This window comes from Apis cerana, linkage group LG3 (genome assembly GCF_029169275.1).
Source record: "Apis cerana isolate GH-2021 linkage group LG3, AcerK_1.0, whole genome shotgun sequence".
In the NCBI taxonomy this organism is placed as follows: Eukaryota; Metazoa; Arthropoda; class Insecta; order Hymenoptera; family Apidae; genus Apis; species Apis cerana.
The window spans coordinates 6,251,655-6,278,630 of NC_083854.1; the positions used below are offsets into that span (position 1 = coordinate 6,251,655).

At 29.8% G+C, this 26,976-nt stretch overlaps 2 protein-coding genes and 1 long non-coding RNA gene across 23 annotated transcripts; 2 read left to right on the top strand and 1 right to left on the bottom strand.

Annotated features, from left to right (window-relative positions):
* The first annotated feature begins 751 nt into the window (after nucleotides 1-751).
* On the top strand, nucleotides 752-15,955 carry LOC107997322 (ATP-binding cassette sub-family C member Sur). Of its 5 annotated transcripts, XM_062072488.1 has the most exons (32): nucleotides 754-925; nucleotides 2,227-2,474; nucleotides 3,963-4,212; nucleotides 6,720-6,980; nucleotides 7,062-7,164; nucleotides 8,342-8,569; nucleotides 8,715-8,900; nucleotides 8,982-9,128; nucleotides 9,194-9,394; nucleotides 9,455-9,592; nucleotides 9,671-9,833; nucleotides 9,913-10,091; nucleotides 10,177-10,308; nucleotides 10,370-10,607; nucleotides 10,678-10,783; nucleotides 10,933-11,194; nucleotides 11,261-11,398; nucleotides 11,470-11,712; nucleotides 11,824-12,062; nucleotides 12,127-12,192; nucleotides 12,258-12,365; nucleotides 12,432-12,526; nucleotides 12,617-12,834; nucleotides 12,910-13,131; nucleotides 13,207-13,388; nucleotides 13,553-13,724; nucleotides 13,788-14,019; nucleotides 14,108-14,235; nucleotides 14,304-14,491; nucleotides 14,555-14,658; nucleotides 15,001-15,197; nucleotides 15,297-15,955. In XM_062072488.1, exons 3-32 carry the CDS (start codon nucleotides 3,998-4,000, stop codon nucleotides 15,453-15,455), a joined length of 5,250 nt encoding a protein of 1,749 aa, XP_061928472.1. In that variant the 5' UTR covers nucleotides 754-925; nucleotides 2,227-2,474; nucleotides 3,963-3,997; the 3' UTR covers nucleotides 15,456-15,955. The 5 variants fall into 5 exon arrangements, with proteins under 5 accessions (XP_061928471.1, XP_061928473.1, XP_061928470.1 ...); XM_062072487.1 differs by having other exon boundaries at nucleotides 752-925; nucleotides 2,159-2,474; nucleotides 13,553-14,019; XM_062072489.1 differs by having other exon boundaries at nucleotides 752-925; nucleotides 2,159-2,474; nucleotides 15,001-15,955.
* Nucleotides 4,981-18,718, bottom strand: LOC107997324 (uncharacterized). Of its 13 annotated transcripts, none has more exons than XR_009829130.1 (8): nucleotides 18,328-18,718; nucleotides 13,578-14,506; nucleotides 10,534-10,801; nucleotides 7,844-7,937; nucleotides 6,663-7,650; nucleotides 6,027-6,540; nucleotides 5,547-5,654; nucleotides 4,981-5,459 (listed from the first exon to the last, which is right to left on the bottom strand). It is a non-coding gene; the product is annotated as an uncharacterized LOC107997324 (long non-coding RNA). The 13 variants fall into 13 exon arrangements; XR_009829127.1 differs by having other exon boundaries at nucleotides 6,663-7,782; XR_009829129.1 differs by having other exon boundaries at nucleotides 8,013-10,801.
* A 154-nt stretch (nucleotides 18,719-18,872) lies between these two features.
* On the top strand, nucleotides 18,873-26,694 carry LOC107997323 (cGMP-dependent protein kinase 1-like). Of its 5 annotated transcripts, none has more exons than XM_062072498.1 (15): nucleotides 18,873-19,459; nucleotides 22,566-22,733; nucleotides 23,153-23,298; nucleotides 23,400-23,471; nucleotides 23,669-23,898; nucleotides 23,989-24,131; nucleotides 24,211-24,348; nucleotides 24,431-24,609; nucleotides 24,696-24,943; nucleotides 25,041-25,364; nucleotides 25,460-25,691; nucleotides 25,795-25,901; nucleotides 25,997-26,236; nucleotides 26,338-26,404; nucleotides 26,508-26,694. In XM_062072498.1, the coding sequence occupies exons 2-15, from the start codon at nucleotides 22,730-22,732 to the stop codon at nucleotides 26,601-26,603; spliced, it is 2,226 nt and encodes a 741-aa protein (XP_061928482.1). In that variant the 5' UTR covers nucleotides 18,873-19,459; nucleotides 22,566-22,729; the 3' UTR covers nucleotides 26,604-26,694. The 5 variants fall into 5 exon arrangements, with proteins under 5 accessions (XP_061928482.1, XP_061928478.1, XP_061928479.1 ...); XM_062072495.1 differs by having other exon boundaries at nucleotides 19,322-19,459; nucleotides 22,566-22,830; nucleotides 22,934-23,298; XM_062072494.1 differs by having other exon boundaries at nucleotides 19,318-19,459; nucleotides 22,566-22,830; nucleotides 22,934-23,298; nucleotides 26,338-26,694.
* Nucleotides 26,695-26,976: the final 282 nt, after the last annotated feature.

Here is a 26,976-nt window from a genome sequence, read left to right on the forward strand (position 1 = left end):
TTCTTATTCTATCTCTATCCTTTTCCTTCTATTTGCTCTCTTTATTTATTGAGTTTCATTTGCGGCACTCTGAAGATGGCGCTGATTTCCATATTTTTATCCTGTTTCTGTCCTTCTTCCACAATTTCCTCTCCTTGTCTATCTTCTTACAAGATTTACGAGTTCAAGAAAGAGCTTCGATATCTAATTAATTCTATAATTAATTTTATTATTTCTAATAAATATCATTCTATCAAATAAAAATATATAAAATATATTAAAACATATAAAAATAATATGCGTGTATTAGAAATTAGTAGTTTAATTAATTAAAATTTTATTTATTATATATACATGAGTTTTTAAATATATATGAAACAGAAATTTATAGAAATTGTGATCTTATCTTAACCCTTTTCGAAAAAAAATACATAAACTCATTTTATTTTAAATAAACGGAAAATATAACGAGTTACTATTTTCAAAAATGGATCTCGTCTTTGCAACTTGTATTCAATTGTCAACTTTGCTCTTCAACTTCTTCGACAGTTTCACCGTAGTTAAATTCCACGCGACGTGTCTCGAGATGGAAAAAGAGGCTGACAATGAGATGCCAAGAGTCTAAAGGCAGTCTAAAGAAATCCGCTTTTCTAGGACGGGTGAGCTTGCGTTTCCGGTGAAAGAAGAGTTTGCTGCCAGCAGGGCCCAAATCTTTTTTTCACCAGTGACTCATCGTATACATGGAATTACGATTCGCTAGTGTTCGACATTCGACTCTCTGATCTGTCAGTAAGCCGCGAACCATCAACCGGGGAGCACGCATGTTCCTCTCTAAAAGCGATGGCCGCGCACGTGCGTGACCAAGAATACCGATTCGAAACCGACAAGTGGTTCCTGGACCCTTCAGAAGTCGAGTATCGGACGAGTAATCGCGTTTCGGGTGAAGGTGTATCTTTTAATCCCTTTACACGCTTGAGATTTTTATTTTTTTTTTTTTTTTTACACTTCTAAAATTTGTATATATTAGATATTAAAAGATTCGAAAGATTTTTTTTTGTCATTTATGAATAATTGCGTTTCGAACGAAAATATTTTCTTTTTAAATCTTCTACACGATTCTTAGATTTTTTCTTTCTTTTGTTTTATTTAAATTTAATAAAATATTTTTAGATAGGATACATTTGAAAAATTTGTTTTCATCATTGAATGAATTAACCATATGTTTCAAGACAATGTGCATGTTTAAACTTTTTAGATATTTATTCTTTCCTTTCATTATTCTCAATCGTAAAATTCTTTAAGTCGACAATTAAGTTCTTTAATTATTTAAAAGAACGGTAAAATAAATGATATGGAATTTTTTTAGAATTTAATATTTACAATGAATAACTAATTCTTTAATATTTAAACATCGTTCATGTAAACATTTTTATTACAAATATACTTTAGTGCAATAGGGTTTCTATTTTAGAAAATGTATACGAAACGATTAATCACGGAATAACATAAAATATAAATTTTTTCATTCACGTAAAAAAAAATTTATTGAAAGAATCTTGTTTCTAACATGTACCAGAATTAAGATATACTTTTATTTAAATATCAATCAATTATTTTCCTTATTAGTATGAATGGTTTTTGTATTAAATTTAATATGCATAGAAAATTACAAACTTTGATTTTATTTAATTTGCATGAATAAAATTCATATTGGTTTTTTTGGGCAAAAAAATTATTATTTAATTCAATATTATTTATATAATGTAAAAAAAAATAACTTTGGGGCGAACATTTTTCAATACTTTCCTTATAATCTACATTAACAAATGAAGTGAAAAAAATATAAATTATCGTTCTTTTATTCATATAAATCATCTATTCGTATCCATAAACAAAAAAGATCTCAATTATTCATAGATAAGATTTTACTTATCATTTATGCGCTCTTGAGCTGAAGACTAGCTAAGATATGAGATAGTTTTTAATTACCAAAATTATTTATTAATAATATACATCCATATATATGCCTTTTTTATAATATACGCAAAAATTAAATATTAATAAATAATTGAATTATATAATGTTATTTATTAATATTTAATTTTCCCATACTAAAAAAAAAAAAAAAAAGGCAAAATTTCTATTTCACAAAAATTTAACACAACACTTACTTATCTAGTCTTACTTCAATTACTTCAATATAAAAGTCGATTCGACAAAAATTCAACCTCAAAATGAATCTCTCAGCGCTTCATTAAAAAGCATCATCAACATAATACGAGTGCCTACAAGTTAAAACTGCAACATCGAGAATTTTAAAGAAACGAACTCGTGAATCGAGAGACGAAAAAAGTGAAGTTGCAAGTTCAGAAGCAAACTGTCTCACGAGGAAACGGCGAATAAATCATCTGTGACATAACAGAAACGCGATGGCAATAGAGTCACCGTATAAATTATGGTAACGAGCCGCGTCGAGGAATTCCAACTGGGAGCACGTAAGTGTTGTTACTTAAAAAGTTAGCGTATCGTTGACTGGCATCCGTGAATTTTAATTAATTGTTTATTCAACGAGCTAATCCGATAAGAGCATATTACCATGTTAACGCGAATCTATTTAATTTATGTAACATTTCTTTTTTCTTTTCTCTTTTTTTTTTATATTCTTTTTTTTTTTTTTTTGCGCGCGCGAAAAATAGAATACGTTTCACGATCATCATTGAATCAGAGGAACGATCGACATTTGTATTTTTATATTTTTGTTTTGTCACGTGAATGATATTGATGGCTATGAGGTTTCGATCTATGTCGCCTTGAGATTAATGGACACTTTGCATGGGTTTGTCGTTGTACGAAACGCGCCACGGAAGCTTGAAGTATTAATTTAAACCGTGAACCTTTTTCGTGAGGTCACCGTTAAACGCTATTCAATTCATCCTTTTTTTTATTACGGCTGTGAAATTCTAATTTCTTTTCATTTCTTATCTCTCTTTGCGGAGATGGGATTTTGTTCAAATCTTCCTTGTGTCAGCATTTATTTTTTTAACGAATATGATGAATAGAAAAAATTAGTTTAAAATAAAAAAATAAATTGATTTGAAACTAAAAAAAATAAGATGTGTGATTATTTCAAATGATTATGAAAAATAACAAATAACGTATAATATGTAATATAGGGATTAAAACATTTTTTATTAGATTTTTATTAGATCAAGAAATGCGAAATTGAAGAAAAGAGACAACAAATAAAATAAAAATTTGATATGAATGATTATTTGAATATTTTTCATAATACCTTATCTTTTTTTTTTTTTTTATTAAATCGTTTCACGATGAAAACGATGTCCGCAATTTTTGTCAATTCTTTCATTTGTCACAAAAGCACGCGTAAAAACATAAGTTTTATTCGATTTCACGTTAGATTTAGATTTAGAAGCTATTTGAGATGATATAAGATATTTTTGAAGAACGTAAAGCACAGTTAAAAAGTATTTTTTGAGCTGAAATTAGATCATGTTCCCTGCAAAATAATTTATCGTTACATCACGAATGAAAATAATGGAATACACTATTCATTAATTGCAAAATATATATTCAATAATACTAAATAGAACTATATTTGCAAATATTCAAAAGAGAAATCAATAGATTATGTAAAACTTGTATTAAGCTGTTTTTTAAAAAAGAATGTCAAATTAATAATCATACATCTGCCATCAAAATAGCTATGCGAACATGAATTGTATCGTGAATAAATATATATATATATAAAAATTAGTCATGCTTTCAACGTAACATGCACAATCATCAAATGCAAAAGGAGTATCTATAGAAATTTTACAAAGATATATTGATGATTACATTAATCATTTTCTTATTAGTGTCAAAAAGACTAAGAAAGATAGATAGACGAAAGAAAATTGATTTTCAAGACTATAAGATCCATAGAAAATTGTTGAAAAGTTAAAGGAAATTGATATTTTTAGGTAAATGATAAAAAATTCACAGAATTTTGTTAAAAATGGATTTCTGCAAGAGATACAAATTCCTGAGGATTTTACCCACGAGACGTGTCGTGTGGTCCTGGAAAACGGAAAACGGTACGAGTATCCGGTTCACCGAGAAAGAGACTATCGAAGAATGCCTCGTAGAACTCGTCAACATCTGGGTTTCGACGATCACGATTCTTATTGCGTTGATCATCGTTCTGAAGTATAAATACAGTAAAGAACAGAAGTAAGTTCAAGAGAGAAAAAATAAGAATTCAATTGAGATTTCAATTTCGACGATATATCTTCGATAAATAGAGAGATTTATCACTATCGATATAATATAATTAGGAGTTGTGTATGTGATAAGACATGTTTAAGAAACTAACTTTCTAAAATAATATCTGTTACTTGTTTCCTTGAACGTTTGAATATACATTATATATTATATCGTTAATATTATAACTATATATATAGTTTTGCAAAATAAATAAAATAAGTAATTTATTAAAAATTTCGTGTTAAAATTAACATGAGAAACTTATATAAAGTTCTAATTTCAAGATGCAAACTTGAAAGTATGGAAATTTTTAGTGGAAAACGAGTAATTAATTAATTTTCAATATTACATTTTCGAAAATGGCGGATAGTATTAGGAGCCACATAACCAAAGTTAGTGGCACATCTTTTCTGTCCTTTTCGCACAATGTTGCTCTCCTTATCTATATATGACGTCACGAATACCTCCTTGCATATCCTGCTTTGCTAGTAACGAGTCGAAGCTTCGCGCATCCAAACGCGAGATGGCTCTGATCCCCAAAATTTTCTGATTTACATTTTAAATTATATACAAGATATATTTATCGATAGTTTATAAAAAGATACGCACGAGCAATTCTCTGATGTTTAGAAATGTTGAGAAATATCGTAAAATATTTTATGTATTCCAATATTTTGAATAAAAAAATTAAGATAGCTAGGAAAAGGGAAAAAATTCATTTAAAACATCGTCAAATCAAGAAAAAGTAATCTTTTTATTTAACAAATTCGATAAAATATTTACTTAACAACAATCTGATATATTACTTGATAATATAGATCGAAATGTTGATACCATATTCTCGAAAGTTAATTTTAAAACGATAAGATTTGGCTATTCGTAACAGCAATGGTATTTGCTTTAGTTGTCACAATGCATACTGTTGATTTGAGGAAAACGTGCAATGAATGTTTAATTTGTATTTAAGGGGCTAGAACTTCGTGTTCAGCTAACACCAATTGAAGCAACCTTCAATTAAACGAAACGTTTCACATTTGGGATGTCCCCATGATTCATATGGGACTACCATGTTCCATTCGAACAATTTGTTTCAATTAATGTGATAAAAATTTCTCAAGCCTGTTAATTTCTTCGCCTTTACTTGACCCTTCTTACATGGAATTATATTACAATTTTTAAATGATTGTAATTAAAAATCTTCAATAAGAAAAGATCTGAAAAAAAAAATTTAAAACGAATTAATTCTTTAACCAGAAAATGAATAATTGATATTCTTCTTGGGAACTTTATCAATTATTTACCCATGTCAAACGTCTGTAACACCTTTCTATTCCAGGAAACAAGGCTGGATCTACAAAAGTTTTATCTGTTTTCTATACCAAACTCGTTTCTATTGTTTTTTCCTCGTTCTACAAATAAAAAATATCATAGACATACAAAACTTTGGAAATATTTTTCAATATTACTATACTTAAGGCATTATTAATGATTTGCTTTCCAAACAAAAGATTTAAAGAATATCTTGACTCATTATTGAAGCTAAATAGCTAAACAAAATCAAATATGAACTAAAATTTTAAATCCTATTCTATGTACATCTATAAAGATTACCAAAAAAATAACTCAAAAAATATATTATTCGAAAAAAAATAAAAAAGCAAAATAAAAATTCAAATCATAATTACAAATAAAAATATAAATATTACTGTTAATCGCATGAAATAACAAAATACATGAATTAATATAACTAAAGGCATAACTAAAAGGCTTGAATTAATTACCAGAATAATTTATAACATGTGTTCATGAAGGGTGTTCATACACCTACGTATACACGTTTTCCTGGTTTACGTCATGTTGCGCGTTCGAAGAATTTTAATAAAATTGAATCAGATGGCTGCTCGATTATTTTCTTTCTTCTTCGTTGAAAAATCAATAAAGATTTCTCGTAATCCCTTTAAATTTGATCAGTTCTTCTTAAGAAATTGTGAAATCCAGAAAATATTCTTTTAAAGTTCCAAGAAAACAAGATAATTTGAGAAGACGGAAGTTGAAAAACAAGTTTATGACGTTTATTAGACGTGTTTATAAGCAAATTGATCAATTTCTAAAAAGGTAATACAAAAATAATTGGACTGCCATTTGTCCAAGGTTGTAATTACCTGGTAATTAATTGGTTCATTTTATTGGCACTTGAGTTAATTTAGATCATTTTCATAAAGGATGTTGAATTTGTTTATTTCTTTGTTGTAACGAGGGATAATTGAAGGTTTGTCGAAGATCGATCGATTGGACCTAAATATATGCAAAAGATCGTAGATTAGTGGTGACATAAATAGGATAATGACTATGAATTACATGTCTATTAAAAATAATCTCTCTTATTATTGTCACGTAAAAAGTGATGAAATTGAAACCTTCGCTGATATTTTATAAAGGATCCAGGTTTTTAATACTTTTCTTTTTTTACTTAGAAAATGCAGAAGACTTCTGCCATTTCACACAACTAGAACACTGTTATGTATGACGGTATTAGTGGTTCTTTTCTTGGAATTATGCGAGTCTTTCCTAACGTGGATTTCTTGCTCTTCGATCATTACGATAGTAGCTATCCTTTACTGCTGGATCCTGCATCGAAACACCGAAGTTAAGGATGGTTTGGGCGTTGCTTACACTACTGGAATATTCGCTGCGATTGGTTTATCACGAGCATGGAAACTCACGTATCTTTATAGGTCAGTTTCGTATTTGAAATTTTTTTTTTATTATTGTTAATGACTCTGGTATCAACTAAAACAATTTCTGAAAATTTTCAGATATGGTCTATCCGTTTTACATGTTCGATACACAACTACAGCGATCACCGCTATTTTCTGCGGTCTCTTTGCTATTTTGGATTCTTACACGTTGTATCTTATAGTAAGTTGATTTATTATTTAATTTTAAAGCTAATTCGAGGTAGTTATATCCTCATAAATGTTGTCCTCATGTTGTCCTCAATGTTGTAATTAATCATAAATCCATTTTAATTTCAATTTAATTTAATTAGACTATCAGATACTTAATTTAAATCAACTACTTATTATGGTAAGTATCGAATTAGCAACATAACATTGCAACCTTATCGAGAAAAACCAGCTACTCCCAGCCGAATGCAAACATTTGTTTTACATTTACTTAGTTTGTTTGAACAATAATGTTTATTATCGTGACCTGGAGAAGCAGAAGAGCTTATCGAATAGTAACAAAGAACTTTTCTTCCTTGATACTGCAAACTAAATCGCAAATATAGCTCCATTCCATCGATATTCTCTGGTTAGTTTCTAGGAAACCAAATAAATTCTTCGTAGAAAGTGTATTTTGATGCTTGATGCACATGTTTCAAAACATCCAAGAATAGTCATACTAAAATTAATAATTGTTACAATGTCAGAGAGACAAACATCACACGGTTTCATGAAACAAATTCTTTTTAATATAGAAATATAGAATGACGAAAAAATAAAGAATTACATTTCCTAAATTTCTATTTATCTCCTGAAAAATAAAATGATGAAACAACAAAATAAAAAAGTTACACTTGTTGCAGTAAAATTACCTTCAAGTCTCTTTAGTTCTGTTTTCTATACAATTATCAATTATCTCAATTCTATTTATAATAATATAATTATCCATTATTCTATATTATACCTCTAGAAAAAAGAAAGTATATAAATACAATAACAAAATAACAAAATTGAATAAAAATAAATAAATAAGTAAATTACACTTTTCAGAAGAATAAAATTCTCCTAATCACTTTAATTTTTAGTATTGCAATTATCCATCGTTAATTTCCACTTTGCTATAATATATCAACTCTTTTCTCAAACCTCAATAAGAATGAAAATACTCCTTACGTTTAATTATAGTTATGTGAAGAGTATGTCCAATTAAGTAATCTTTCGATAACAGGTAAGATGAACACTTTATCGTTATTCTAAATATATTTTATGTGTGCATATTGGCTCCTTGACCTAGTAAAAACAAGCAGGCTGGAGCATACAAATAGCCCACATTTTACTCGCTGAATAATCACAATTTTCACCCTGTCTAGACAAGAAGAAGGAGAAGATACTTGATCGAACGAGAGACACGAGGAAAAATCGTATATAAACACACGGAGGCACCATTTTTCAATAAAATCACTTTTCAGTGGATGATAAATTTGTTGTCCAAAGGATACAAGAGATATCTGGACATTCACGATCTTGGTCAACTTCCGGAGGAAGAGAGTACTAGGAAACAATTTGGAAAATTTCGAAAAGTATACGAGGAGCATAGGGTAATTCTGGAAAATGGAAAATAAACTGTAATAAATTTTAATTAAAAAATATACATTTCCATCTAATCATAATATAACAGCAACGAATATATAAAAATATTTTTATAAAATTTAGATGATTTAGAGTGTCTGATATTCTTTATAGGAAAGAAACAAAAAATTATGTCTTTGGAAATGTTTTTGGAAGAAGATATGGCATCCCTTTGTCATTGGAGGATTGTTAAAGTTATTGGGAGATGCTGCAACCCTTGTGGGACCATTGTCTATTTCTAAAATCCTGAACTATGTTTCTGCCTCTCAAAATAGAACAATAACTTCTCAATACACTATGGTATTTGTATCTAACACTACAGGATAATTTCTTTTTTTGTAAAATTAAATAAAAAAAAAGAAATTTTATACTATATTTTAGGTTGTCATGACATTTCCAGAAATCTTAGAAAATGGCTATTTTTTGGGCTTATTGGTATTGTTTTTTTCTTTATTACAAGGAACTCTAAGCCAAGCTTCCACTCATATTCTCTGCGTTGAAGGAATTCGCTTGAAAACTGCTCTTCAGGTACACTCAAAAATCGAAAATAGAAACCATCGAAAATTATCAGCATAGTCAAATTAAAATTGCAGGCACTGTTATACGATAAAGCTTTGCGTTTGTACTCTTGGAGCATCGACGAAGAAGATAACTTGTCAGACAAGGAGAAAGAACAGAATAAACTCCAGCAATCTGCTGATATTGGAACTTTGACTAATCTGATATCAGAAGATGTCTACAATGTGATGAGTTTTTTATGGATTGGACATTATACATGGGCCATTCCATTAAAGGTGGAAAAACAATATATTTTTATTCTATAAAATTATTCTACAGCTACGTATTGTTTTTAGATTATTGCTATTATTTTTCTTCTTTACACAAAATTGGGCGTCAGTGCAATCATTGGAGCAATTTGTTGCATATTAGTAGTGATACCCTTACAATTGATACTTGGTAAAAAGATGTCGGAAAATTCTAAATTGATTACTGTAGGTTGATATTTCCAATTTTTCTTTTAATTTTTAATAATAATAATTGAAAAATCTTTACAATATGTTTATCCTTAGAAAAACAGTGATACTAGATTACGTTTAATCAATGAAATTTTCCAAGGAATGAGATTGGTGAAACTTAGAGCTTGGGAAAATATTTTTGAAGAAAAAATAAGGAAAACGAGAGAAGATGAGCTGAAGATGTTGGACAAAGACTCTTTCTATTGGACTCTTATTAGTAAACTTAATTTTTCGAATAGATAAATAAAATTGAAAAAAATGTAATAATGCAATAAATATTATTCTTTCATAATTAGACTTCCTCATCCATGCTTCTTCGGTTCTGATGACACTTTTCACTTTTGCCGCTTATTTCTGGCTAGAAGATCAAACTCTTGATGTAGGAAAGGTTTTTGCAAGCTTAGCATTATTCTCACAGTTGACTGTTCCTCTTCTCATCTTTCCAGTCATGATCCCTATCATTATCAATGCTATGGTAAACAAAATTTCTAATAATAAACGAAATTTACAATTTCTATTGTGTTTTTCTATTGTGCAATACTTATTCAAAGATTTTTTAGATTTCCACGAAAAGAATGGAGGAATTTCTTCAACTTCCAGAAATTGACAATGTCTTGCCCGATTTTGTTGATAGAAAGTCAGAAAATGCTGAGAGTATATCGTCACAAACTAATTCCGTCGACGAATCCATTGTAAATACTTTAAAATAATAATGTAAAATTTGATTTAAATCAAATTTTATAATTTCTTCAGATGGAAACAATGAAGACGCTCAATAATCCTACATTTGGATCATTGGATAACATCAAAGAAGATGAGGAAAATAGACAATCGTGTGGCTTAAAAGATTACCAATTGAATATAAATTCTTCTATAGATACAGTCTTTGAAAAAGATCCTGAAATGCCGATACTTACAATGAAAGGCTGCAAATTTTCCTGGGGTACAGAGGAAAGTCTGTTGTCCATCGATGATCTTAGCTTTCCATGTGGTAATTTATTTATTGCAATGATTAATAAATCATTTGATTTTGTAAAAATGTTAACTTCTCTAATTTTCAGGTCAGTTAACTTTAATCGTTGGTAAAACGGGAAGTGGAAAAACTTCTTTGCTGCTAGGAATGTTGGGAGAAATCCAGAGGATAGCAGGATCCATTGAATGGGCTAAGTGAGTTAAAAATTCCTCCTAAAAAAAAAAATTTTAATTCCTTTTTAATCATTCATATAAAATAAAAATATACTTACAAATATATTTTAACACAACAATTGTATCGTTATAATTAAAAATGAAACAGAAACTGTTCTATTGTAAAACAGAGATTCCAAAATCGCATACGTGGCACAGAAACCCTGGCTTCAAAACGCAACTTTGAGAGACAACATTCTTTTTGGATCGCCGTACAAAATGAAAAAATATAAAAACGTGTTGAAAGCTTGTGCTCTTCAACCGGATGTCGATATACTTCCTGGCCATGATTTCACGCGAATTGGTGAAAAGGGGATAAACTTGAGTGGAGGCCAAAAACAGAGAGTGACTATAGCCAGAGCGTTTTATAGCGACGCAGATATTATTATAATGGTTAGTTAATTAGATCAAAGGAACAAATTTGTTTTAAGATTAAAAAATATATATATATATATCCAGGATGATCCATTATCTGCACTGGATCATCAAGTTGGGCAACAGATCTTCGATCAAGGAATTCGAAAACTATTACTCAGAAGCGGGCGCACTGTGATCATGGTTACTCATCGACTGGAATTTTTATCCATTGCTCATCAAGTATGTCAAACTCTGCAATACAATAAGTAGATCTTTGGAATAGATAGCAAATTATCATGGGCACGATTAAGGTTGTCGTCATGGATGGATGTCGGATCCGAACAATAGGAACGAAATCAGCGATCGAGGATTTTGATCCAGAATTAGCAATCGAGTGGAGGAAAATGGAAACGACAGAAGAGGATGAATATCGTCGTGTTTATAGAACTGCAAAAGATAGATGGTCTTTAATTAAATTGGTATCCAGAATCGGTAATAATGCGAAGAATAAACTTAGGGATAAATCATGGATCACTGATCAAGACGCTCATGTGGTATATGATTAATTAATATTCGTATTAATTAAAATTATTTATATTTTATTATATTATAATTTTATTTTTTTTAATAAAAGTAATTTATTTTAAATAATTTGGATTTGTTAGAACTCAGGATTCGTACCATTAAGAATGAGAAGAACTACTCTTTCCGGATCAAGATACTTGGCTCATGATTTAACAGATCTTCCAGTATCTACAGAAGAATGGAATGTAGAGAAAAAGCGATTCAAACCGCACCGAAATGCTGTTAGATCGACCAGTCTTCAACCTGAAAGACAACCACCTCCTGTTCTACGACAAAACAGCACTCCGACAATTCTTGAGAGTCAATATATTGTACCCAGGTATGCAAAAAGAATTTTATTAATTTTGTTTTTAATAAATTTTTGAAAATAAATTCTTTCTCAGGAAAAGAAATAATACTTTTGATAATGGACAACGTAACAATGTTTTTAGACAAATATTTTCTAGTGGGTAAGTTAAATCTTAATTAATTTGAAAAAAAAATATTCTTTTATTGATATGTATTCAATTTATAGAATAATTAGTCCACATCCTGATGAAATAACATTGAACAGAGACAAAAGCGTCCTACAAAAATTGATACCATCTAATTCTAACAGACAAATACAATACAATGTTAAAAAGTATGAAAAATTTGTTATTTTTATCATAAAATATAAATATCTCCATTCATTTATTTTTTCACTTAGAACTTGTCATGATCAAGAAAATGAACATTTTCCTGTGAAACGATTGTTATCAATAGAATCAAAAGGAAATAAAGAATCAACGGATATTGAAGAAAGTTAGTATAAAAGTATAAAAGAAATCCTGTTGAAAAAAATAAAATACAACAATTATTGCTTTTTATCTTTTTTTTTTTTTTTTGTTTTAGAAGACTATGATACAAAGGAATTAGAAGAACAGTTTCAATACCAGAAAGATAGCAGAACAATCACTAGAACAATCTTTTATGATTACATAAAGGCTGGAGGTTGGATACCAAGTTTAATTTATATAACAATAGCGATTTTCTGTCAGATTCTTCATGTTTTCATCGACTTCTGGTTAAGCCAATGGACAAACGAGGATTTCATTGAAGAAAATCACGATGTAATTATATACATTTTAATGATTTAGAATTATTGAAAATTGCAATAAATAAAATATCTTTTATATTTATTTCAGACGGTCTTCTATTTTAAAGTTTATATCATTCTTTCCATTATTTTTATATTATTCTCTATAATATGCAATGTAAGTGGTCAATGGACAGGTGCAAGAGCAAGAAGAAAATTGCACGAGGAAGCTATATCCAGACTTCTAAGAGTGCCAATGTCGTTTTTCGATTCCAATCCTGTGGGAAAAATTTTAAACAGATTTAGCACCGATATAGGTGTCATTGATAAGGTCGATATTCAATAAAAAATCAAATAATCAATGATCTACAAGATAGTAAATTTGCCTTTTCATTTTTTATTAAAGAAAATATCCATGTCGATCCAACGACTGATGTTCTTCGTTCTTCTCTGCGGTTCAGCGATAATCGTGAATGTTATTATCTCACCATGGTTCCTCATTTTCGCTGTACCTATGTGCATAGTTTATTATCTGATTCAAAAATTTTACAGGCGTAGTGCCAAACATTTACAAAGATTAGACGGCAGGTATGATTGTCTCTGGTCAATCATTTAATCTAACTATTTCTTTAAATTTTTTAAAATATTTTTTAGCAAATTTTCTGTGAGATTTGCTTCTACGAATGAATTTTATATAATTATTATTTTCAATTAATTTCTCTCGATTTAAAACATCAATTATTCATTTTCAGTACTAGATGGCCGATCACTACTCACTTTTCTGAAACACTTTGCGGATTAGCAACGATAAGAGCTTCAAAGCAAGAGAATCGCTTCATGGAGGAAGCTATAAAGTGTCTGGACATCAATACAAACGCGTTTCTCCTTCTAAATTCCAGCAGTCGATGGTTAGGCATCGTTCTGGTAAGAGAATTTTTAAAACTTTTTCATTCTGCTCGATCTATCTTCACCATGAACACTTTCCAGGATTATCTAGGTGCTATAATAGTGAGCTCTGCGATATTTGTAATGTTAATTTCCGCTAAATTGTATCCACATATCACGCCTGCTCTGGTTGGCCTGGCGATTAATTACACCCTACTAGTGCCAATTTATTTAAATTGGGTGGTGAAATTTATCGCGGAGACAGAGATATATTTTGGTAGTGTTGCTCGGATTTCCACTTACAGATATGCCCCTGTGGAAAATTATCAAGATGGTACTTTATCTCTGAAATATAAATTTTAATTTGAAAAACAAGGTATGATAAAAATGATAAATTATTTGATTTATATAATATTTTCTAGGCTTTTACATATCTAAAAATTGGCCCAACAAAGGTGAAATTATTTTTGAAAATGTTTCTCTGAGATATGCTTCTCAAAATCAACCAGTGATCTCGAATTTTTCTCTGAAGATTTCAGCTGGCCAAAAAGTAAGAATTTATAAAAAAAAATAAGAGAATTCTATTCTGTTTTGATACATGTATATACATGCATACAGATTGGAATTTGCGGAAGAACCGGAAGCGGGAAATCCTCCACAATGATGGCGTTGTTTCGATTGCTAGATATCACTCAAGGTCGTGTATTAATCGATGGAATAGACGTCCGACGAATTCCTTTGAAAATCCTTCGCTCGAGACTTTCAGTAATTCCTCAAGATGTAATCATGTTTAGTGGAACCATTAGGTAATCATTGTTTATCTAAAAAAAATCGACTGAAAGTAATAATAAAATTCCAATGATTTCCAGAGAAAATTTGGATCCTCTGTCGGAATACGAAGATCGAGAACTATGGAACGTGTTGGAAATAGCACAGATTAAAAATGTTGTAGCTTCACATCCTGAAGGTCTTAGTAAGTATAATAAATTCAATTCTAATTAAATTCTTTTAACGATTAATTAATTTCATTATTTCTAGAAACTTTTTTTAAATTTAAATCTATATGAGAAAATTATACTGAATATTCTGATTGCCCAATAACAATTCAAATTCTAATATTTTTATTATGCACTTTGTTGTTTATATCAAACTCTTTTCTGTTTATCCAACAGATAAAAATTGATAATAAGATAAAATTTAATGGATGATTTTTATTAATCTATCAAACTTATTACATTTTGTTCCAAATTTTTTTAATGAAATAAAAATTCTATATATAATTTTTTAATAGAATTTGTCCTTTTAAAAAAAACAGATTTCGAGGTAAAAGAAGGAGGCGAGAATTTCTCTTCCGGTCAATTGCAGCTGCTCTGTATGGCGCGCGCGATACTCCGGAAGTCCTCGATCGTCGTCCTAGATGAAGCAACCAGTGCGCTCGACGCCTCCACAGAAAAGAGTCTCTTGAAAGCAATTTCAATCGATTTCGAGAACAAAACAGTGATCGTTATCGCGGTAAATTCGATACTCAAAAGTTCCTTATCTCCGTGAAAGAAAGATGTGAATATAATGACATCATTTTTCATTAATCATCTTTATCTATTTACTTTTCAGCATCGTGTGTCCGCGTTACTCGATTGCGATCGAGTAATCGTTCTCCACGATGGAAAGATCGTCGAAGATGGATCACCGGTGGATCTGACACGACAACAAGATAGTTTCTTCGCGAATATGTTAAAATCCAACGAGGAGAATGAAACGAATAATTGTTGAGAGAAGAATAGATAAATAAAAAAAAAATAATAATAAGATGGATTCGATTAAAAAACTGCAATACAAGAATGTACCTAATACGTTCGATGATTACATAGTATTTATTTTTGATATGGATGATAAATTAGGAATTTCTGAAATGTATTTTTATAAATACATTAAAGATGCATTAAGATGATCGTTGATCGATCTGACACATTTATGGACGCTGATCATAGACAATGAAATTGCGTTGCATATTATCTCTCATAAATAAAAAATAATATAAATTGAGAATTTTTCTCTTCCAATCTATGTAACAAGAAAATTATAAATTGTGAATTTTGTACTTAAAACTCAGACTAATCCAAATCTTTTTTCAATGAAAAAACCATTCACTTTACAAATTAAAGAAGAAAAATTTAATGACAAGTGTTTCTAGAATTCCAGCTTATAAACTTTTATTTGAAAAATTAAACTAATCCAATTTTTTCATAATAATAAAAAAATAATTCACAATATTTTGCACATTTCTTTTCTACGATCGATGACCCATTGTTTTTCAAACAAATGAAAAAACTTCCTTTTAAAATATCCCCATTTCGCCCACTCTCTAAATATTCTTATCGCCAAAAAGTTCGTCATACATACGTAATAAACGAATTTTGTCAAAGATCAAAAGAAAGAACTTATCAAAGCCAAAGCCAATTAATCAGAAAAACTGAACCTGCATACCATTCCTCTATCAAACACCTATCTTCTAATCAGATCGAACGAATCTAATGGAAATGTACCTTCCAAAAGAATTTTCGTAACGATCTATTCCACGTGTAATCAAATACATAATCATCGATACCGTTGACTGGCGGCGTATATCACGGATAAGGTGCCAAACGATAATAATTATGTACCAATGCCCCCCACTGTCAGCCACCGATTGAAAACGAGCTCGTGTTTTTCAGCAAGTGGCATTGAGGCCAGTAGTCTGTCGATAACAACGCGAGTCCGCGAGCGAAAGTCCAAAGCGAATTCGCTTGACTCCTCTTCCTCGATCCTCAAACCCGATCTTGTGAGTCGATCTCTTTAATCTCAGGATGCCGAAAGAAATTCAAACGTTGGATTATCTCGTTAAAAATCTTCAAATTTTCCAAATTCAATGACAATACGCAGTTTTCTCGATTTTGAGAATTTTTCTCCTTGAAATTTTATATCTTAACGCGAGAAGAGGAAATAGATTCGCGTGAAAAATGAAAGCGCGTGATCGTACGTGAATTTTATTCCTGGAGAAAAAGCTTTCTAATTATCGTGAATAATCGATCCATGTGATTGTGGCATGAATGGACAATGAATCTCGAAAGTGGCTCCTCTCTGTGAAACTTGAGTTTGTGAATTGAACGAGTTTGGAAGAAGTTCTTACAAGAGGGAGTTCAAATGTTTTGAGTAAGTATATCACTTTCTTCTAAGAATATATTAGAAAAGAAATTTAATTTTGCAAATGAAAAAACGGCTATTGTCACCAAATTCAAATCTAAATTTGAAAAATTTCAGAAATTAAAATCCATCAATCATTTTAATTCTTCATAAAATAAGAACTCGTAAAAAAAAAAAAAAGAAGAAACTATCTATCGTGAAACTAAGTATCGTGAGTTTCGAAAGTTTAAAAAAGATTAAATCCTAACTCCTTTCTATTTTCTTATGTGTTTATGTTCTCTCTGTTTATACGTTCGTCGATTGTGCAACTCTTTTTTACCACCGATTTTAACCGAGATTAGATCGAAGATTCGAAGCATTCCTCGTTCACGTAAGGCGCGAAATTCGTACATGTAATCATATTGAGTTGCACGATATACCGATCCGTTGATATCCGTTTCGCATAGTGTTTATTGTTTCACATCGAATTCAAAATGGAGCAATTGATTTACCTAGTCGATAATTCATCGTGGACGAGTTATCGTAAGTTTTTCCGTGATTAGTTGGTTTTACGAGCTTTGATACTAATTTTTGATACGAAATGACTGAAAATCGTAAGTTCTTATCAGCGATGATAGTTTTTTTGTTCGACACAAACAGGTGTTACACTGCAAGAGCAATTTTAATTTAAAAAAAAGAAGAAGAAGAAGAACAAAAGGGAAAAGAGGAGCGTTCGATGTGGAAAGATGATAAATGCATTCGAGACTGAACGATAAGAGGCTATAGTTTCTATGATAATAGCGTAATAAGAATATTGGTTCCTGTCTTCGGAATGAGGTCGTGAAAAATTGCATAAGAAACAATAATAATCAACAAACAATATATTGAAGATATCTTTGTGATAAGTAATTAACTTTTTCTATTCATCAATGAATTCATATTATCGTGAAGAATTAAATATTCGAGGAATTAATAAAAGGAAATTGTATGAGGTCATCGTTTCGAGGCCAATTTTTTCGCGTGGAAAACAAGAATATATTAAATACGAGAAAATATTTAAAAAGCTTGTTCTTTTAATTTCAAGTTGATTAAAAAATTTCAATTTTTTTCATAATAATTCCAGCAAAATACGAGAATATTAATCATAAAATACAGAATGCTAATCTATCAAAGATAATTTTCTTTTCTTTACGATCGTAATGCATCAAAAAATGAAAGTAAATAAAAATATTTTAATAAATTATTCAGAAAGTACATGGAATGATACAATTTTTCATGATCACGACAGATTCAAAAATTGACGCAAAGAAATATTAGAATTTTCCTATAATTTTAGAAAAAAAATCTTAAAAATTCTAATTACAAAACTGCAATTAGGAAAAATTAATTTCCCTTTCTTCTCGCAAAAGAAGAAAAACTGGCCGACCTTATTAATGAAAAGAGAATAGAATTCATTAGATAAGATTCATAGCTGTGTGTGTACCTGTTGACATTGTGTCTCTTTGTTATCGGCTAGATAAGATTTCTGCGTCTTTGTCGAACTTGAGACATCAGTTTTATGCGCGAATTCGCGGAGTGCACCTCATCGTTCCTCTGAGAATTATACATACAACACATAACCCATCGTTCGATCCATAATCCTTCGATCAAAGTATTAATATCGCGAGATTTTTCCCTCCCATTGGCAAACTTTTTTCCTCGATCACGTCTTCCACGTTAAAAAATCTGAAAGGTGAGTCTCGCCGATCCAAGAGTCCACGCCAGGAGAATCCATGATTTCTATTCGCCCCCTTGTACGTGTCCCGTATGAGCGGGAATCGTGAAGAAACTATTCTCTCGAAAAGGAAAAACCTGTCTACTTCCTCTTCTATTTCGATCTTATCTTTATCTTCATCTTACAATCTAATCGATCAACGAAAAAAATGTAATTGAACGTCTGAGATTATGTCGCGATAATATTTCAATTTAATTATTTATATAATAATGGAAGTAACATATAAGGCCCACAGATAAGATTTCCGCATTTCTGTCGCGCATAACAAATCGCGAAGAAACAAATATTGCACGCGATTAAGTAATTTCGTTGCGCAATTCAAGCTTAATTATTAAACAGTTCGGATTAAACTAAAATAATCGCGATTCGAAAGATTCGTTGATACCGGAAGAGCGGAAGAGGGAAGTTTTCTCGCGTTGCGCTTGCGGTTTCCGTCGTTTTCTCGATAAGTAATAAAGCGATTAAGTGACGAGGGTAAACAAGGTGATTAAAGAAAAATCAAACACGATAACGGGACGAAAATATTGGCCGAGCGTAAAAATAACCGGCGAATGTTTAACGAGTGAGAGACGGAATCGAGAATCACGATTTGGGAAAGGGGCACATGTGTGATTTAATTATGCTTGTGTTAATTGAGCTCGTCGATACAATTGATTAAAAACTTGAATAATGTAAAATTAACGTGGTTTGAACGATGTTTTCGTTAACGATTTAAATTTTCAAATAATCACGCGGATTATGTTCATGAGATATCGATGAACGTGTGTTTGATAATTATTAATTAACGTGACTCTTATATGCAAGAATAGTTTCTTTTCGATGGAAGAGAAAAAGATATAAGGTAGAAAAAAAAAAATATGTGTATTATATTGACGTGTATTATATTGAAATTTAAATTCTTTTTTTTGGGATTTTAATTTAATGGAGAGATCATTAAATTAAATGAGATCTTCCATTAAAATTTGTTAATTATATTAAAAAAAATTGTAATAATCAATTGTATCAGATATATTTAACAAGAAAAATATTGGAATATATATGACATATCATATCAGTTAAGCTGGAAAAATTGTAAAAGAAAATTACTTAAATATATATATATATATCAGTTGAGAAGGTTATATCTTTTAGATTATATCACTTAACATTTTAATCAATAAATTATCTTGAAAAAAAATTTTAGAATTGCATTGAAAGATTTTTACTTGAAAAAACGATATTTTATGTACTTATTAACTTAATATTTTCAGTATATTTTTATGAAAGCATTAAATATCTGAAATATCATTATGGAATTATTAATTTTGCCAAATGGAATATTCAAAAAATCTTCCTGGTCAAAATATTTGTCATCTGTACACAAATCAGGAGAGACAATTTTAAACGAGACAATTTTCACAAGTGTTTTGCTCAGATTTCTGTTTGAATGTTCAAAAAAAGAGAAAAATATTCCATTCTCATATTTATTCAGGAAAATTTTTTCTGTATTCTTAGATGCACATACTATTTTATAAATGGAAAAATCCTTCAGTGTAATAGCAAAATAATATAATTAATTCGAAATGGAAGAAAATAAATAAGGATAAGAGAATATTAATACAAACGAATTTGTAAGCCTCCCGCTATTTTGAATATTTTCAATGATATGAAATCTTTATTGTTAACACTTCTCGTTCTACTATTATTTACTCATTTCTATCAATATTGGCATCAGCTATTCTGACACCGTCTGCTAATACGAACAGTCAAATAAATCATTTATCATTTATCATCCAATATAACATCAAACATAACTGAATCTAAAAAATTTAAATATCGATTAACGAGAAAAAGATCTAATTAAAATTTTATTTTCAAAAATTTCCATCATGGAAGATCTTTATAGAGGATATTTTCCTTTTAATTAATTAATTAAAATATTTTTCATTTTTCAAAATATTTTAAAATATATTTTAAAATATATAATGTTGCATATCTTCTTTTATAATTAATCCTCAAAAACTTCTATTCATGCTGCATGAAAATTCATTTATAACAATACTGAAACATCAAAATATGTTCTGAAACATTTGAAAAAAAACAGACATTTTTTTGTACTAGCGTTAAATTAAATAAAGTTAAAAAGTCCATCCGAATTTCATAGAAATTTAATTTTAATTTTAAATACAATCTAATTTATTTGTGTTAATAAAAACAAACGAAAAATCATAAAACTTTAGATTTCCCTAATGTTTTGAAATTCTAGATACATTTTAACCAAAGAAAAAAAGAATAAGAAATATTCTGAATCGTTTCACTTATCGTTAGATCGCGATCATCGATCGCATGCTTCCCATTCCTCGTGTTTAACGAGGAATATTGTAACAAGAATTCGAACGTTGTGCAAGGAAAATTACGAAACGTAGGCGTACTTACAGTGAAACGTCCTCGTGATTACGTAAAAAAGAAAAAGAAATACACAAAGAGGCAGAGAAGCGAGAAAAAAAAAAAGCAAAAGGAGCAGCTTCGATCGTTCTTTATTAATAGATCTTTAACGAAGCAGGAAACGATTCGCGAAAGAAATATGGCGCAGTTATATAAAATCCGCGATGGAAATGATTTTTTAAATTTGATCTTTTTCGCTATTTTGATAAGACGCTTCGTTTCGAGGAAATTACGTGCACTCGCACCAACAATTTTCGATGATAATCTTTGTTTCGCTTTGTTTCCTGTTTTCCTAAACCGATTTCTTCGAATTCTTCGTCAATCCCTTGAGATAATCTCGCGTTAATTTATGACAAGGAAAATCGAATAGGTGAATAGAAAAAATTAAAATTGTTCCGATAATCAATACCTAATTTTTGAATGATGAATCAAATTTTGAATCATTGATATCAATTAATTTTTATTTTTATTCCTTTTTAAAATTTGGAGAATTGTTGGCCAATTTGTATGATTGAAGATTTGAAAAATTCTTATGTAATCACATACTCGATATACACGTTATAAATAATATTTGGATAGATCTTCTAATATGACTAATCAAACATTCTTATCGTGTCTCTTAATAAAATATAAAGCCATGCATAAAACAAAAATTGAAATTACCACTGCAAGATGTTATTTCTTCAACGATCAATTTTATATCGTCATTGATTAATTAATTGTCAGATGAAGATTTCAGATGCGAAAGTTTAAGTTAATTTGCATCGAATCGTTAAATTTTCCCACGTGACAAAATTGAAGAATAATCGTTTTTTCTATATTTACGAGAACCATTTAAAAAAGCTCTTAAATTAAATTTAATTACAATATATTTATATTTCGCAGATAGATGTTATTGAGGAAATAAATTCTGTAATACGTGAAACATATCAAAATATGAATAGTGAATCCGTAATGAATACTATAATATCATTATTACTTATTAAATTTATTTATGTATAAATTTCTTATTTATTTATTCAGTAGATATTATATCACAATTAGAAATTAATAGATATAAGTATAGTAATTCTTTTCTAATTGTCAATATATTGATGATCTCATTATTCTCTATTGTTATATTTATTTTTTTTTTGCATCTATCTTGTTAGATAAATATAATCTGATGAATAGAATTTAATGAAAAGAAAAGCTTATCTTTGATTTTTAAGATAATTCGATAATTTTGCAGTATTACGTTGATGAAACTTTAATATCAATGATTCAGAATCATCTATATAAGTTATAACGTATATTTCTTTTTTCCTGCACAACCTGCACAAATTTGATATTGACTAAGCAATTGACAAATGATGAACAAAGATAACTATGATAACATCGATTCATAACATTGGAGTTCGATCTCTAGACTCGATTAATCAAAGAAATTTCTCAAACTATTGACACAACAATTGGAAAATAAAATCGATAAAATGATCTCTTCGATCATCGTGTTCGCAATGATAATCAAATAGATGTGCAAGTTTTTCAGTACAACGAGAAACTTCCGAAAGGATCGTGCCATAAAACGAGAATATCCACACATTATGAGAACGTGCTAATTTATCGTGACGTCAGCGCACAATCGCATCGAACATCATTAGCATAAGCATGTGACCAGCTAAGGCCACGTGCTCGAATTTGTCTCATGCGTAAGAACTTTTTGTCTGACAGTAGTTTTTAAAAGAGGCTTTTGCGACCATTTCGACAACAGATCGGTCGAATAGGAAGAAATAACAAATCGTAACAGTGAGTAATAGTTAAGATCATAAGTTGGATACCGATCGATGATCGATTAAAAAAAAGTCAAAGATATCGTCGAATAAATTATTTCTGCAATTCTTTATTCCAGGAATTTTCATAATTTTCATAATTTAAAACGCAATAAAGCGGATATTTCTTGATTTTCTTAGAGAAAAAAAAAAAAGATAAGTTACGTTATCAGTATGGAATTCGAACCAGATAAAATAAATCATTCGATTAAAGCCGATTAAAGTCGATCGACAAGTTATTGATTTATACATGAATAAATTTACAACAAATAGTAGGAAGAGATTATTTTCTGTCTCAGGAGCCAAGAGAGTGTGCTTTCGACATGTTTTGGATGAAGAAAGTATAATGAAATTCTCGTGCTTTCCGACGCCAAGTATCCTGGGACAGAGGGGTAGTATCAATCTGATTTCTCTGTCCAGGAATGACGAATCGAACGTGATCAATGTAAGTGTAATAAGAAAAGTTTGTTTAAAGAATAAAGATCATATTGTAACTTTATATGAAAGGAATAATTAATAGATCATCATATTTTTATTTATTCGTAGAACGGAAATGTGAAGAGTCCAGTGGTAACAAGCTATAGGCAATCAGGTGAACCAGATCTGAGTCATGGAGTGGTGAGTATTTAAAAATAATCAAAATATCTTCTAATCGATTGGAATGAGATTATTATCAATAATATATTTCTTTAATAACATTTCTTTAAAATTTGAATAAAAATTTAAAGATTTTCGATCTTTTAAATCATAAACATCAAAACGAGGAGATAACAAATTGGACATAATTTTATAAAATATTTTTAACTTTGATTCAGATACGTACCTTACCTGGTGTTACAATATTTAATGGAATTGGACCTCCTGTACATACCAAAGGCAAGGCACCATCACCACCACGACAGAATCATAGTCTTCTTTCCATAAAACAAGATGAAGAAAATGCCAGAATTTCGGATGTTCAGCCTGCAAATCCCAGAGGCGGTATTATCGGCAGAACTCCGACGCCACCCTCTGCACCGAGTCCTGTTTACGAAAAAGATGAAAAGTAATATTTTGAAAAAAAAGAATAAAATTAAACGAATTCAAAGATTATGAATGTTAATAAATTAATAAAAATAATTTTTTTGTCTTATAGGAGTAGACAACAAATTACAAAAGCTATCTTGGAGAATGAATTCCTTGGTAATCTTGAAGAAAACCAGGTGGAAGCGTTAGTTTCCGCTATGTATTCGAAACAAATACCACCAAATACTTTAGTGATTCAAGAAGGAGATATTGGTAAAGATTTTTTTATTATATCATTATGTATTTTGATATTTAATTTTTATCTTTTTTTTTTTTTTAATCAATATTTCAGGATCGCATCTTTACGTCTCAGCGGAAGGAGAATTTGATATCTATGAGGGCAACAAGTTCCAAAGAACTTTTGGACCTGGTGTCGCATTTGGGGAGATTGCCTTATTGTACAACACTATGAGACTTCGATCCATCAAGGGTAAATACTGATTATATTGTATAACAATTAACAAATAAAAAAATAATAATTGGAAATGATAACGTCTTTATTTAACTTTCAGTAAAGAAGGGTGGAAAAGTATGGGTACTCGATCGAAGCGTGTTCCTCACGGTAATGATGAAATCAGCCCAGGAGAGGCTGGAAGGAAACATTCGATTTCTTCAACGAGTTTCCGTTCTCCAAAAATTACCCGAGCCTAAGGATCACGTCTTGGCTAAAATTTCTGATCTCATTCGTGTGGTAAATATTTCTTATTTTTCTATATCTATATAATCATCTCGATACTAAATTTAATTTTGAAAGAAAATTATGTATCTTCTTGATAGGAATTCTTCCCTGCCGACACAAAAATAGTTCGGCAAGGAGAGAAGGGTGAAAAATTTTACATAATCAGCGGTGGAAACGTCAAAATAACAAAAGATACCGAAAATGGTATAGAAGAAGAGTTGGTGGTTCTTGGAAAGGGTCAATATTTCGGAGAATTAGCTATTTACGATGATGCTGGTGAAAATCGACGACATGCCAATGCGATTGCATTGGCCCCTGGTGTCGAATGTTTAACATTGGATCGAAAGTGAGTTTTTGTATCTTGAAAATGATAAATAGAATATTTATGCATACTCAGAAAATATCGTTCTTCTTTGATTGATTGAAATTGAATTAAATTTCAGTTCCTTCCTGAATTATTTGGGTGGTCTCGACGAAATACGTAATAAGGACTGGTTAGCAGAATATGAGAAACAAAAACGATCATTGACATTTAAAAAATGGTCTCACGAATACTCAAACGTCACTTTAGCCGATTTAGAAACTAAAGGTACCTTAGGAGTCGGTGGATTTGGCCGTGTCGATTTAGTCACCTTAAAATCTGATTCCGAAAAGAGTTTCGCGCTGAAGAAACTGAAGAAAAAAGTGATGGTCGAGCAACAACAGCAGGAACATGTTTTAAATGAGAAACATATTATGCAAGCCTGTGATTCTCCGTTCATATGCAAGTCAGTATCTAAAAAAAATTATATTAATTATCAATTTCTTGCGCGATAATTGAAAAAAAATTATTTTTGTTTCTTTCGACTTATTTTTCATCCAGACTCTACCAGACATATAAGGACAGCAAATACGTATATTTCCTGATGGAAGTTTGTCTAGGTGGAGACGTATGGACAACTCTCCAAAGAAGACGATTCTTTGACGATGCGACTGCACAATTCATGGTAGGATGCGTGGTGGAAGCTCTCGATCATCTTCATTCGATGAACATTGTTTATCGAGATTTAAAACCGGAGAATCTTATGCTTGATATTCGTGGATATTTGAAATTGGTAAATTTAATATATCGTATTGAGAATAAACTTAAAGAAATTTGCTCTTTTTTTTTTTTTTTTTTGAATATAAATAAAATGAAATCTTGTAAATATTTTTCAGGTTGATTTTGGATTCAGTAAAAAGATTGGACCATCCAAAACATGGACATTTGCTGGTACACCTGAATATGTAGCGCCAGAGATTATTTTGAACAGAGGCCATGATAGGTGAATAATTAAAAAAAATAATAACTTAATGTAATTAAAAAATATGAAGAAAGAAATTAAATATGATAATAAGATAAATCACATTTATTTTGAAGAGCGGTGGATTATTGGGCTCTGGGAATTCTAATTCACGAATTATTGATCGGTAAGCCACCCTTCCGAGGCTCTGATCACATGACCATTTACAACAAAATTGTAAAAGGTATCGAAGTAGTTGGAATACCAAATACCATTAATAAAAATGCAAACAATTTAATCAAGAAACTTCTTCGTCTAAATCCTTCTGAACGTCTTGGATATCAAAGAAATGGTATCCAAGACATTCGAGATCACAAGTAAGATTTTTTGCAATATTCATAATGTTATTTGTAAAATAGATATAAAATTAAATTAAAGTAAAATATAGATATTTTAAAAAAATAATTTGTTTCTTTAGATGGTTCTATGGATTTAATTGGAATGCCTTGCAAAAACTGACTTTACCGGCGCCAATCGTTCCAACGGTACAAAAAATTTATTTTCAATACATTTCTGCTTTTTATGCAATTTTTAAAAATTTTCAATCCTCTAATCAAATTTACGTTCTTCTATTTCATAAAATTCTAGGTACGAAGTCGAATTGACACGAGAAATTTCGAGAGATATCCTCCAGATCGTAATATTCCACCAGATGAATTCTCCGGATGGGACGAGAATTTCTAAAAGAAAAAAAATTCATGCAATGATCAATTGAACACAATTGAATATTAATTGAATGAATAATAAAAATAATGAAATTTCAAAAAAAAAAAAATACATGAAATTTATTTTGAAATTTAAAAAATTATATCATTATATCTATCTAATCGATTTAGATATATGTATAAATTAATAATTTCCTATTTATATCTATTAATCTATTCGAAATATACTATATATCTTCTAATTACTCTAATTTTTTAAAATATAATTAATTACCGTATAGTATGAATATTTAAGGCTTGTAAGAGTATTAGAAAATGAACAAAATGATACTCTAATTGACAATAATATAATCATGATAATTTTAATGTTATTAATTAATAATAAATTTATA

Coding starts and splice junctions, on each gene's coding strand:
- LOC107997323 (XM_062072494.1), top strand. CDS start 23,104: ATGAATAAATTTACAACAAATAGTAGGAAGAGATTATTTTCTGTCTCA. Junction 25,692..25,794: donor TTCGTGGATATTTGAAATTG/GTAAATTTAATA, acceptor AATATTTTTCAG/GTTGATTTTGGATTCAGTAA. Junction 25,902..25,996: donor TTGAACAGAGGCCATGATAG/GTGAATAATTAA, acceptor TTTATTTTGAAG/AGCGGTGGATTATTGGGCTC.
- LOC107997322 (XM_062072486.1), top strand. CDS start 3,998: ATGGATTTCTGCAAGAGATACAAATTCCTGAGGATTTTACCCACGAGA. Junction 9,593..9,670: donor AAAATTCTAAATTGATTACT/GTAGGTTGATAT, acceptor GTTTATCCTTAG/AAAAACAGTGATACTAGATT. Junction 10,608..10,677: donor TGATCTTAGCTTTCCATGTG/GTAATTTATTTA, acceptor TCTAATTTTCAG/GTCAGTTAACTTTAATCGTT.